The 14,013-nt window shown below is 42.6% G+C and overlaps 1 protein-coding gene across 1 annotated transcript; it reads right to left on the bottom strand.

Moving 5' to 3' along the window:
• Window positions 1–10,568: 10,568 nt before the first annotated feature.
• Window positions 10,569–14,007, bottom strand: tent5ba (terminal nucleotidyltransferase 5ba). The gene is made up of 2 exons (XM_049731320.1): window positions 13,706–14,007; window positions 10,569–12,157 (listed from the first exon to the last, which is right to left on the bottom strand). The coding sequence occupies exons 1-2, from the start codon at window positions 13,859–13,861 to the stop codon at window positions 11,129–11,131; spliced, it is 1,185 nt and encodes a 394-aa protein (XP_049587277.1). The 5' UTR covers window positions 13,862–14,007; the 3' UTR covers window positions 10,569–11,128.
• Between the last annotated feature and the right edge of the window lie 6 nt (window positions 14,008–14,013).

The raw sequence follows: 14,013 nt of genomic DNA, 5'->3' as shown, positions 1-14,013 counted from the left end.
AACAATAAATGAAAAGATCGAGAGAAATATTTGCATAAACTTCAACCCGAATATCAAATATTGAGCTGTATTTTTGGGCGGGTACATTTGAGTTACTACCACTAGGCTGCGCTGTTGTGTAACGTAAAATTAGCAGGCAACCTGTTCAAACTGTATTGATCTCCATTTAATTCTTGCGCAATATTTCAAGAAGGGGTGAAGTGTCAAGGGGTGAAGTGTCAAAAGTCTAAAAAGTCAAAAAAGTCTCTGCTGACTGACACTATAGATGGATGTTTTTTTTTAAAATTACAAAGCACATGATAAAAGATGCACAGATAATTTAAAACTTAAGCCTTTGAGATCATCACTGTTTCTTTGCAATGATAACACAAAAGAATTGTGGAATACTATCACAGCGTAGTGATATAGAACTGTCAAACTCAAGGCCCGGGGGCCAGATACGACCCTCCACATCAATTTATGTGGCCCACAAAGACAAATTGTGAATCGACTTCATGTGTCAATACTAAAATTACAAATTATCTTTGTTTAAAAAAAAAAAGAGATATTGCTAGAAATTTTTATTACCACTCAATTTTTTAAACAGTTTTTACTAGTCTCTGATTTCAAAACTGAAGGACACTGATTACGATGCGGCCTGTGTAAAAATGAGTGACACCTCTGATATAGCACAAAAATTAAAAGAATGCTAACTGTTAATAGCAGCCGCAGGTGAAAGTGCACACTAAGAACCCGTCTTGAGTAAAGAGTCTTATCTCTTTGCGTTACTCTTATGCAACCGGCCGAGCGTACGAGCCGACCCGTCCTTGGGCCGCCCGTCTGGCAGGTAGCCGCAATGTGGAGAAGTGGGACACTTGGCCGTGACATAAGATAGGAAGCAGGCCGAGAGGAAGAGCAGCTGACTGAGATCAATCCCCAACATCCTTTAGCTTTGTGTACTAAAACCTTTGGCGCGAGACCAGAGGGGAACAATTGAGCAAACTGTGACCTTTGACCTCTTTCTATCTGCTCCCCTTTCGAAGCTCAGCTTATTTTTTGTTCCTTCGCAAATCCACACAACAGTGTCATTTAGAATATGTGGCCCATCCAAAAATGTAATGACAGACATGTTGAAAGGGCGTCCTGCTGGGAAAGAATAAAAATACCACCGGGTGCATTGAAACCAGCATCTTCCCAGGCTGGCAGTTGGGCGAACAAAATGTCCTTGGCTGCTTTGTATTCGTACATTATGTCTGGGGAGAAAAAAATGCTGCCAGTTAATTAGCATCATCATTCCTTTTGTCAATCTCATTTGCATGTGGCACGGACGGATAATTGGTGTCATCTTCAGTGCCATTAGAAGCACATAAAAAAACAAAAGGTGACATTGAATAGATCCAACATTCACACAAAGAACATATAGCAAACATAAATGTTTATTCACTTTATTATTTATGTTTATATAAGAATTCCAGCGCGAGTCGACAAGGCTTCTTTTCTCTCTCTGCAAAGCACCCTGAACTTCTGCTGTTGCTTTTGACAGTCTGTCATTACCTTGGTGAGTTCCACCACATCAAGTTCAATCCTGTCTTCACTTGGACTGCGGTTGAAAACTTTGTGGTGATTCCAAGAGGACGAAGAAAGAGGTCCAGCAGCCTTCGCCGTGGACCCCTTTGCATATTTAAATGCTAAGAGTTTGCTGGGCTCTCAACTCGCTCAGCGCCGGTCACAGACCAGAGTCGCCAGGCCTGCACAATTATGGCAATTTTTGGATGACATCAGACCAGAAAATGAATGATTTCATTTTGCTGTGCATTTTTTGTCTGGTTCTGGTGTGGGACGCACAACCTGTAATAGAGGCCGTCTAAAGAGAGAGGGAGAATTGTTAGGTTGGTCACATCTGCACTTGGATGGAAGGTGAATCTCTTGCGGGTGAGGTCGCGTTCGATGCTGATAATAACCGCAGTTTAGGGAAAAAGAGAAAACCCATAGGACCACCCAGACTTGAAAAACCTCGGACTCGAACACACACCAAGCATGGCCGTCCAAAAATTTTTATTATTAGGATGTGCCCATTAATTAATGAACTAGCGAATCCACAGACGGTTGGTTTGGGCATTAATTCAATTTCATACTCCCAAAACGTCTAACCTAGATACAGTTTTGTCTCTTCATGCTTTGATGAGCTTGCTGTGCAAAAACGTGAACCTCAGACTAATTTTTTTTGTGCAGTAGATTGTATTATGTTTGTATCTAGATTTAAATGACTTTCACCTTTATTTTTGCTTTTTATTTGTCTTCATTTGATTGATGTATAAATTACATGTTTGAAACAAATGCATTCATTCTTAATTCAACTAAATAAACTAAACAGCCATCATTGACTAGTTCTGCTGAATTTTGTCCAAAGTCTCCGCAGAAAAGGTGAAGCTACTATTTCCCGTTGCTAAAATGGCCGGGCACATCTATGTCTGCTGAGAGATCCAATTTGGATTTGGCCATTTTGGTGTGCATGTATTTTCCAAATCACTGTAATACTGTTTGTCCCAACTCAACCAAAATAACTAAATGATAACCCAAAATGATGCAGTAAGCAAGCAAGAGCCTAAGCAGCCCCCCTCCCTCTCACTAGCTTAGCGTTATTATATGTCACCAGAACCGTGGTGGGAATGATTCAGCCTATAGCTGAACTGTGACTACTCCATGGACGCCTTTAAAGGGTACAAAAGGTTGGAAAGGGATCCATGAAATATGTACTATAACTTATCCGTACCCATCAATTACACACAGACACAGAGGACAGCCACTGAATCATTTGTATAGTGTGTCTGCAAAAAGATCCTTGTGGTTCTTCCCAAGGCTGCCATTTCAACTTGAGGCTCTCTTCAATGGCGCTTGCACATAAATGAAGGCAGGCTTGGCTGAAACATCCTTTTGAAAATAAACAACCCGCTGCGAACACAAAGAGAAATTGCCATTTCACGCTCTTACCTCATGCCTGGATTGGACTAATTGACAAGGCAGAGTTGCTCCTCTGAACAGGTGAAATTGTGTTAGTGTGCAAATCCCCGCTTACTCCCATTTCCTTTTCAACTAATCCAATTACAGATTTTGCGGTTGCAAACGCTGGACATCTTTGGCTTCCGCCGTGCAGCAGAAGCTCAGGTGAAGAGTGGGAGAAACACAAAATGATGCGACTGAGTGAAAACATGGACCAATCGTCCATCCGCACCTATGTTCAGAGCCAGAAACAATCAGTTGCACGAGGCTGTAAAGAAACCAGACAACAAACTCGAAGGTACAGAAGAAAAAAAAAAAAGTCCATTTGAATCACATTATCATATTCCATCTTGATAGCATTATCAAACCAATTTATGTACACTTTGATCTCCTGAGTTAGTTGACAGAACAAATGATCAACATATGTGCTAGACAGTTTTTTTGTTTTCAGAAAAACATGCAGGTTTCACCAAACGGAAACTTTGCAACAGAGGACAATGTCCTTGAAGTTGAACGTGTACCTTTCATCATTCCACAATGAAGAACCCAAGAGCATCACATGTGATGAGTCAGCATGTGGGTATGTCCAAACACCTTTCAGCTGTGCTAGGTTCAACTTTGCGTCGGATTTATTACTACCACATGAGGCACGTACGGCCCAAAGGAAACCCAAATCCTGTCCAAGCGGTCTCATCCCTCAAAAGGTCACTCCAAGGTTGACACGATCTGTCAATGCGTGATCTTGACGTCTCTTATGGTGATGTCAGGCGTGTGTGAGAGTGATTGGGAAGGTCAACAAATGACGTGTGTGTTCATTGACGTCATGTACACACATTTTGTCTTTGTCTAGGTAGAGTCCAAGAAGTAAATTAGATCCCAAAGCAAAGAGAAAAGGATGCCTTACTTCCTCTGCACGCACTTCAGCCTCGGTGAGGTTGAAGAATTCTGGGTAAGTTCTAAAGTTTTTAAAAAACATCTGTGGTCAGCACGGCTCTCTCCGGGTACTTTAGGTTCCATATACATCCCTTAAATATGTATTTTACATTCTTGGGAGACCATAGGTGCGTGAATGTGACTGTGACTGAAAGTCTTCATGGTCTCCATGGTTTTTGTGTGGCTTTTACTTTCCTGGCCAAAAAGGAGCATTTCCACAGTGACCATTAGAAATCTTCAAAGCCCGCCCAAAATAGCCACCACACATAACGTCAATTTCCCGTTTTAGACTTTATTCGTCGTTCTCAATGCTGAGCTAACCAAAACATTTCCCTTTTTTTATTCCAACTCACAGCTAGGCAATTTAAAAAAAGAAAAGAAAAGCAATAATATGAGTTGACGGTGAGCGACACGATGAGGCCCAGTGTGTAGGTCAAACATCGACATTTTCCAGATGTCCCGGTTTTTTGAGTCCTATGGAAAAGTCGAGGCTTGAGTTGACAGGAGAAGGATGAGGCAGGTTGTTCCAGCTTTTTTTTTTGCGTTACGCTCCCACACTTCCAACTGGTCAGGATAATAACAGTGGCTGGAAAATCCTCTGGCCAAAACATACAGTGAACTCACCAAAGCTAATACAGCAAAATACGGAACTTAACTGTATCGGGTTTTATTAGTAGGCCGCCTGGGTGTTAGAAGACTGTAATGGCGTTGGAGAAATAGTTTTCCTTTAAAAACATCCTGAACGACCGTTTTTGACAGTTGGGTAGGACACAAAATCAATATTTAAATATTTTGTTTCTTTGAACTGAGCAAACCAGGAGAATTTTTGAATCCAGTTTGCATTCATAGAATATTTTTTGTTTTGTTAGTTAAATATAACAAGAATCAAGTTGTTAGGCGAACCTAATCGATTTAACTGACAAAATAGACTTAAACAGAACAGGTGGACATATGAAAATGATCATTTTGCGGTTTTGAGTCTTGCAGGGAGTGTTGCAAAACTAATTTTGACTTGTTGCTTCTCCTTAATATTTGGTTGTGTTTACATTCTTTGGTCACATGTTCAATTTTACAGGTGTAAAAATTAAATAACTGTGTAAAAATAATGCCAGTATTGAATCACAATGTTTCAAGTGAACGGGTTCATATTCACATTCACAGTCAAAACAGTTTTTTTAAGAATAACCAAGATGTAAACAACATGGTTTAAAATTGAGACCTTTAATAGAGGAATAGTCACGGCACAATTTAGTTAAAGCAACTTTGATGGTTGACTTTGACGCACGCTAGAGCGGGACGAGGTTTGGAGCGAAAGCGGCAAAAAGGGACGGTTGATTTATGTGTTATGATGAGGTCTCATTTTCCATCCGATGGCGGTTCCAGGCTTGGAGAAAGACACTTTGACAGAGATGTTGGTTTTGAGTGGGAAAGTGCCATGTTTAATAGTTCTCAAATGACCAACGGAGGAGCATGAAGACACGGAGCATTTAATGGTTTCACTCACACTGACTGATACGACCCAAAACTGCTGGTTTGTTATAACCGCAGCGAGCTGCTCGCCAGTAACCTCAGTCCCTCGCAGCAGGAGGTAACTTGTGGCCCGACTGACGCAGAGGTAAAGAGCAGACGTGGCAAAAAGTGGGACTAAGAAAGGGGCCACCAGTAAACAAACCTTCAGCAAACAGACCTTTATGAAGCAGTGACTCTACAAGATCCGTATATAATATCCATATATAGCGCTCTTCAAGTACAAAATTATTTGACAAAGATGAAAAGTAATTATAATTAGTTTTATAAACAAAAACTTAGTCCAAATGACAGGCAGGAAAAGTGGGCAGACAGAGTGGGCAGACAGATCGGGCAGCGCAGCCAGCCAGGCAGACCCCGATCTGCCCTACCCATTTTGCACCCCTACCCAATTTGCACCCCTACCCGATCTGCTTGCCTACCCGATTTGCACCCCTACCTGATCTGCCTACCCGATCCTCTTGCCTACCTGATCAGGGCAGGCAGATCAGGCAGGGCGCAAGCAGATTAGCCAGTTAGCTCAAGCAGGCAGGCCTGTTTTGCTTGTACCTCAATTGTGTCGCTACCTTGGAACTGGGAACTGAAACATGGACTTTCCCTTCATTATGCATTAATATGCCACAGACAATGATCTGTTAGATCATCAAATGATTCCCAGGCGCGGCTCAGCTGCTGCTCACCGCTCCCTTCGGAGATGGGTTAAATGCAGAGACAAATTTCACCACACCCAGATGTGTGCGTGACAATCATTGTGTCTTTACCTTTTTTTTTTTTTACCTATTCTAGTTGCCTGGAATGGATGTGCCACGTGATCATCATTGGCAGATCACTTTGCAATCACCTTCAAGATTGTCACGGGTAATGGCTTCTTCAAAATAGATTGAACCAAACTTTGCACGTAGCTTATTGCCAAAAATCACAATCTTAAATCACTCTTTCTCTGAGCTTCTTGTCATTCTCAGCTATGTTATTGGAAAATATAAGAAACGAGTCTAGGGCAAAGGTTATGTTAAACAAAGCGGACTAGTAATGTTATTTTGTGCTTTCAAATGTCTTTTATGCGACTTGTTTTGCTTTTGTGGCCTACACGTCATCTAAATTAAGCAGAATATAAATATAAAAGTCGATGGATAATGACACACTTAAGGAGACAGGTAGACCTCAGACATAATGTTTGGACGCCCCCCCCCCCCCCCCCCTCCCCCTCCCCTCGGTGGCTAACCTGCACACACTGCCGCCATTGAGCGGGCCTGACGCTCGGGATGAAGTTGGGATTGTTTGTCAGCTGGCTGTAACGCCAGGAATGCTCTGTGCCCTGCACGCGTGAGCATCCCTTACACTTTATTTTCCATCTCGAGGGTGCCCACCCACATGCCCCCCCTCACCTCACTAGTTTATTTTGGGACCACGTGGTTAAATGACACAAATCCAATTATTTTCTTGATTCCAGGCAGAATTACATGAAAAGATACACATGGAATCAAATCCTCGGGTCAGAATCAGACCTCTTCACTAAAAGCATTAAACTAAGACATAATGAGTATCTGCCATTGTGGCAGCATAATAAACGGACAACTCTTACTAGATGCCCAACAAAACCAAACAACCCTAAAAGAACACCTGCTGTTGTCACATTAACAAAAACAAAATGGGGTGTGTTCTTCTTGTACAAGTTTCTTTGTTTGATGCAATTATGGTAGCATTGTGTTCTTTAATGATAGGTTACAAAAACAAAAAACTCTTGCTAATGCATGCCAGCTATGCAGCAATCATCTGTGGATGGTGATGAAACTGTCAAAGAAGGCTATTGTGTTTCTTTTAGCACCGTGTACACAGGTCGTGCTTGTGGTTGAACGACAACCACAACCTCTGCACCCCAAAAATATTTGGAAACTTTATTAAGGTGAGCAGAACTGTGCAATTTAAATTGATGAGCTTGAATAGGGAAATTAGAAATTTCTATAGGCAACACACTGAGAGCGGCCTCCTGCAGCTGAAACTACGTGGTCAGCTTGGTCTAATCATGAGACATGTGTTTCCCCTTTGCACCCACAAGATGATGTCACACTCATGTGCTCCTCAAGTATAACTTCACTTGCAAACATGCCCACATCCTGACTCAGGTCTGTGTGATCTCTTGCGATTTGGCTTGCATTAGGAGAGACAACACAAGTGCAAAAGTGAACCATATGCCATTAAAGGGATTTTCAAAATAAAGTTCAAAGTCGGGTTTCAAAATAGGATTTCAAACTATATTTATAAATTATTGGATGAAATTCACCATAACACATAGAACTTCCGTCCCAAAAACTCCCAAAAATGAGAATCACAGACATAATAATTAACACTAATTACTTCCTTTAAGAAAATGCGGTGTGTTCTTTTTGAGTATAGAAGTTTCTTTGTTTGATGCAATTATGTATTATGTCTGGTAGCATTGTTAAGAAATATTTTTGCGGACCGGCCTTTATATAAATAAATAATACATTTATAATAAATACGATGAAATAAAATGGTACGACAGGCGTAAAAACAAATATAAACCACATAAAAATAAAACTCACCATTACATTGAATTAGTGGGAGCTTGTTTCTCAGAATCGAGCCGGTCCAATCTAGGCGTAATCCGAGACAATGTCCTTCTTCTCCACGTTTATTTCTTTCAAACAATCCCAAAGGTTTGTCTTTTAATGCAGGATGCTTGGTCGCCATGTGCCGAAGCAGTTTGGAAGGCTTCATTGCCTCGTTAGCTAGCCTGTCGCCACTCGGCGCATCACCTGTGGCGATAAATCCATATATTAAGTAGGATTCCAGAAATTAAATGCATCTTTCCTTTTCTTAAAAGTCATAGCTTCTTCTTCTTCCGTCTCCTCATTGGGTTGTTTTCCCTTTCCGAAGAAGCTTTCCAAACATCTCTGCTTCTTGCAACTTTTTTGCTAGCTTCGCAGGCTCGACAGGTGTCGCATGTCACGTGACCGGAACAAGCGTCTTGACCGAATTAACCTGTCAAGAGACACAGATTCACCGACGGATGTAATTGGGAGAAAATCGCCATTTTAAAAAAAATATTTTTTCTAAATAAATTCTTACTCATTTTTGCTAGCTTTGCGGGCTAGACCGGAGAAACATGTCACGTGACCGGGAAGAGCGTCTTGACCTGAATTAATTGATCGTCGATCTTTTTTTTATTTATTTTTTCTGTGTGGCTTGGCGGCCCGGTACCAAGTGACCCACGGACCGGTACATTTTTTGCAATGTAGTTAAACCGGGCTATATTATGTAAGAAAGCATAGTAGTGATACCACGAACTTCACTGGGTGGCAAAACCGCCGTCCCATGGGAAGCAGTGAAATGAGAGCCCCCACCACCCCACCACCACCCCAACCCGTCGCAATCCCATGTTGCTTTTTAATCACGCACACTAAAAAGCCGGAAAGCACACAAGAAAATTTTAAAGGTGCAGTTTAACTGCCTCATTCAAGCTTTTCAATTGTACTTAAATGCAAAAAAATTGACTGTCTACAGTTGAATCATCATCACATGCTGATTTGTGTTTATGAAAAAAAAAAAAATGGGAAGGCGACTTCCACAATGGCTCTCTGTGCCAGCAAAGGTCATCAATCAGGCCAAGCAGCTCCAAAAGCACAGGAAATGTAAACTTCTTCTTCTTTAAATGTTATCGTATGAGTTTTACGAAGAGAGCTTTCCAAAACTAGTAACCAAATGACCACAAAGTAGCATAAAGCCAGTTCTGCAGCATGGAAGCTCAGGTTGTGCACACTTGAAAGGAATGTGGAGGTGAAACTTGCTTCACGGAGAGCGAGCAGGTGGGGGGTCGCTTTAGGTTTAGAAAAAATTTGCACAGTTGGACACTTAATCCCAGCATGTCTAGAAGCAAGCTCACAATGGAAACATTAATGAACATTTCCCCTGCCTGGGATGTGATATAAAATTATGTAATATATTATCCTTCTTTTTTTATGAATGGAGCCCCTGGTGTAGCTTACTATTAATAAACGATTAAATAGATTGAATAAATACATTAATAATTAACAGATCAAGTGTTTGTGAGCACGCCTATAGTTTCAAATATTGTAAGATCAAAAGATAGCTTACTATTAATAAATGATTCAATCGATTGAATAATTCAAATAAATAAATCTGGTTTGTAAATGTAAACTAAACATATAAATAGATGCCATGTCTCTTTAAAAAAATGTCCCTTGAGGAAGTTTGCTGAACCCATATTGAGCACTGTTGCTAACCAAAACAGCAGCACCTTTCATGAGTTGTTTTAAGGTCATTTCCGCATCTGCCTCATAGCTCTGAGATTTGGGGTTTGCTTCCATGTCAAGAATTTACATGTTCTTCCTGTGAGTATCAGAGTCCGGAGATAAGATAAAGACTGCAAATGGGGACAAGTCAAAAATGGAAAAATAACCACAGCTGTAAATCCAGCCAGACAGTTTATTATTTAATATGATATTTTTGCACAATGGTATACAAATATAAAACTCCCTCATAATGGACGGCTTACCACAATAGTGGCCTGCTCTTTTTTTACTGTTGAGTAATGACTACTGCATGAGGAAATAAAACAAAACCGTCAAATCTGTCATCATGAGACTTTGTGAAAATGTTCTCAGTTGCCAGTCACATGTCGAAATAAATACAAGCCAATCAGGTTGCAGCTTCTCCGTCCCTCCTTGCTATCGCCGTGAAGATTTTGAACCGTGACTCGGATATGGTGTCAGTCAAGCAAACAGGGTTAGCTTTCCATCATTATCATTGGGTGGGAGAACAGGACGGCCTTTGTAAAAAAAATGAAAAAAAAAGCTTTAGTATCAGAGTAAAGAGAAGCCATTGTGCTTGAGAAAAGCCTCCTTATGGTTCATGTCCTCGGATTGTAACGGATCCTCAGCCAAATGCAGCCACGGGTATACATGACTGGAAAACAGTCTACTTGATGAGTTCAAGTGGAAGACAAGCAAGCACTCGTGGTATGCGGCCATAGAAAAGAGACGCTAATTACAATCCAGTCTACACTCTTTCACGTGATGACTCATGAATAAATCCGAGAAAATGCTGGTGGCGAGATGAAAACAAAAATAACCACAAGAGAGGAAAAATGACTTTTGCTTTTTTTTAATCTCACAAAAAATGAATGCTTCTGCTCTTTAAAGACAGACAGAGTATTCTAGAGAGAGAAAAAAACCCTGAATGCACAGTTGTCACGTTACAGACATGTCGAGAATATTTCACAGGTCATTTTTAGGCACTTGGAATCATAAAGCAAAGGAAAAAAAAAAAAAAAAAATTCCCTTTCTGAGCAAAAATACATCTTTGGTCCAGTATTTTACAAAAATTAAAAGCCAGAGTATGAAAATAACATCAGCTTTAACGTTTGTCTCCTAAAGATTGTATTTCTATTGAAAAAAAGCTTCACAAAGACTTTTTTTTCTCTTTTTAATTTTTAAATAAGACATTATCGCTACATCTTTTTTTTTTTTTTTAAATGACCAGCACTCTCACGGACGTCATTTGTCGGCTCAATCGTACGTACAGCAGAACAGTATCGTTTTGAGTGTTTTGTTTCAATCGAGTCGCATTTGGCAAACTTTTTTTTTTTTTGTCTGTGTTTAGTCTTCTTTCAGCGAGAAGAAAGACAATCAATCCGTTTTTTCTGGCCTCAGCTGCAGGGCAGCCACGTCTGATAGGACGCGGCGCACGGCGAGGCGTGCGGCGCCTGCACGTGCGCGATGTAGTAATTGCTGAAGTTGATGTCCTGCACGTAAGGGGCCGGCTGGTAGTAACACGTGACGTTGGTCACGGTTGGGATGGCGTTCTGCTCGGCCAGCGCCTTCAACGCCAACATGGAGATGAGGCTGAGCGTCTGGCGCCGCTCGTGGCCCATCAGACACACGGTGCTCTCGTTCACCACCTGGTAGAGCGTCATCAGGCACTCGTAGCGTTTGTGCTCCATGCCGGCAAAGTGGTTGAGGAGATAAGCCTCTAGCTTCCTCTGCTGCTCGCCAATGTCGGAGAAGTCAATGAAGAAGCGCGAGCACATGTAGCGCTGCATCTGCTTCATGTCCGACTCGGAGGCCGCTCGGAAGCCCCGTATGAGGAGGTGGCAGTATTTCAGCAAACCGCCCCCTCGGATCTCTTCGGGGCTTCTGGTGGCTATGGTCCTCTGGCACAAATGATCCATGGCCTCCTGGAAGTCGCCGTACACGCTCTCGCCCACCACCGTGGGATGGAAGCTCTCCGACATGGGCGTCTCCGAGCAGCGGTCGAACAAGAGCAGCGAGTCCAAGCAAATCTGGAAGGAGTCCACGCTGAACTCAAACTGCCGCCTCAAAGTGTCCACAAATTTGAGCTCCACGTTCTTGCCCGTGTTGTTGGACAGCGAGATCAGGCTCCAGCGGTCCGCGTCGTTGCACACTTTCACCAGTTTCTGCACGTAGGCCTCCTTGAGGGTCAACGCCGTGATGCGTTCCTTGGACACTCCGGGCGGGAGGAAATCAAAGAGGCAATCCAACACCACGTCCTTCACCAGTCGGAAGGCCTGGTCGTCCTTCAGCGACACGCCGAAAATCAAATCCAGGTCCTTGTAGCCCAGCCCGGTGTCCTGATGGAGCACGTGGCTGGCGGCCGAGCCGTTCAGCCTCACGTCTTTAACGTGCACTCCCTTGTCCTCCAGCCGTGCCCGCACCACCTAGATGGAACACACACAGGCAGCAAACAGGGCGTTACGGATAGACGACATTGAAGTGAAGGCCGGATCGATACTCAAAGTCTATTTCATCTGCATCGACTCGTCAGAATGAATGCGGAGGAGGATCCAAAGCACTGTCTCGTCTTAGCACAGACTATGACGCAAATATCTTTGGTGTGTAGCTGATGAGAAAACCAACGTGGCTTGTGTGTCATTAAGGGTCAACTGCGTTTCCTTTCCTCTCCTAGTGACCCGGATACCAGTTCTGGGAAAGCGGTCCACCACAAAGATGAGGATTCATATCAAGCTAGCTCAGTTGCTATCAAAATGAAAAAGCTCATCACATCATGTGAGCCTATTTATAAACTCAACTATCTTATTACAAGGAAGAGCTCATGATCCAAAGCAAATCACATCGTGTCTCATCTCTGTGGAAAGAGGCAGCTCATGATCAAATCACGCCCTAAAATTCTTAATGAGTCTTCATCGCACGTACACAATCCTAATTCTCCCGCCATGACTTTTAATGATCACATAAGATTTGAATATCTTGGATCAGGCCACAGAAAAGGGGGGTAAAAAATGAAAGACAAGGCAACCCCTGGAAGAGTTCTTAATGGCTCATTATGACTCAGCCCAGGAGAACGTGAACTCTGCCTGCACCGTCATATCCAGGAATGTGAACGCTCAGATTTACATTAGGCAGTGCTTCTGCAGGAGCTGCAAGTGTGCCTGGCAAAATGGTAGTGGGAGGGGGGTGAAACGCAAGCAGAGACGACGAGACGCGTGTCTTTCCTAATATAGTAAGAGACTATTGATAAAAGTGACAGCCACAAGTTGCGTAACAAAAAAATTGGCTCGTGATAAATATTTCAACAATATTTTTAGTTACACCTTCAACTCAACCTAATGAAAGAATCCACTCTTCCCACATTATTCTAAGAAGTCAATTACTTGTAACTACAAATCACGTTATTCCCAAAACATGAATAATTTAGCTCTAGGGTGTGGGTGAAAACCAAAAATAAAAAACACGTCGCCACTTCAGAGGATTCCAATCAGCATTTAAGCTTCCTGCAACACTTTGGAGTGGAGCATTCATCTTTCCATAACCACAAGCATTAGCTCAGGGCTTTGTGCACTCGCTGAGCTCATCATCGACGTGGGAATGAAATAAGTGCAGCGTGACTGTGAGGCTTCAGATAGACCATAAGTGGAATTTTGACTCATGAGAAGACGTTTTGCAGATAGCCAACTGTCTGTGCGGACGCCACAATGGGAGGAAAAATTGTGTAAGTCAGCCACTGGAAATGAGGGGGGGGAGGGGGGGGGTAGAGAGAGAGAGAGAGGGGGGGTGATTTCGATTAAAGCTATTTTCTGTGGTCCATACAGACTGACAACTTCTGCAAAAGATTGATTAAGCAACAGAAAGAGAAGTGAGCCTTCATAGAAGTATGCAAAAGAAGATTTCTTGGAATGTTCTGTGCATACTTTTGCAAGTTAACGACATGGAAAGACAAGTTTGCCACCTCCAAAAAAAAAGGTTACCTGAACAATCTTTCGGGGGCTCATGGACAACGTGGGGAAGTTTCCGCGGCCGTGGATGGGCACAGCTTCTCCAAGAATGGAATCCAAACGCTGCACCTGATCCCAGGACAAAACGCAGAAACGCCGACTCTGCTTCGAGGCATCCCCGCACTCCATGCCGATCAAACAGCCCCGAGAGATACAAAAAAAATGAAGCCGAATAAATTCCTGTGGGATATTCCACTTAGTGCGTTCCGTTACTGCCAGATGGAGTTGGTGGAAGGAAGTGTTGGGTCAGCTGGTAGCAGAGAAATCCGCCCTACGTGCTC

This window comes from Syngnathus scovelli, chromosome 9, assembly GCF_024217435.2.
Source record: "Syngnathus scovelli strain Florida chromosome 9, RoL_Ssco_1.2, whole genome shotgun sequence".
Classification (NCBI taxonomy): Eukaryota; Metazoa; Chordata; class Actinopteri; order Syngnathiformes; family Syngnathidae; genus Syngnathus; species Syngnathus scovelli.
Note: the sequence above shows the minus strand (reverse complement) of the source record. Positions and strands in the feature narration are given on the sequence as shown.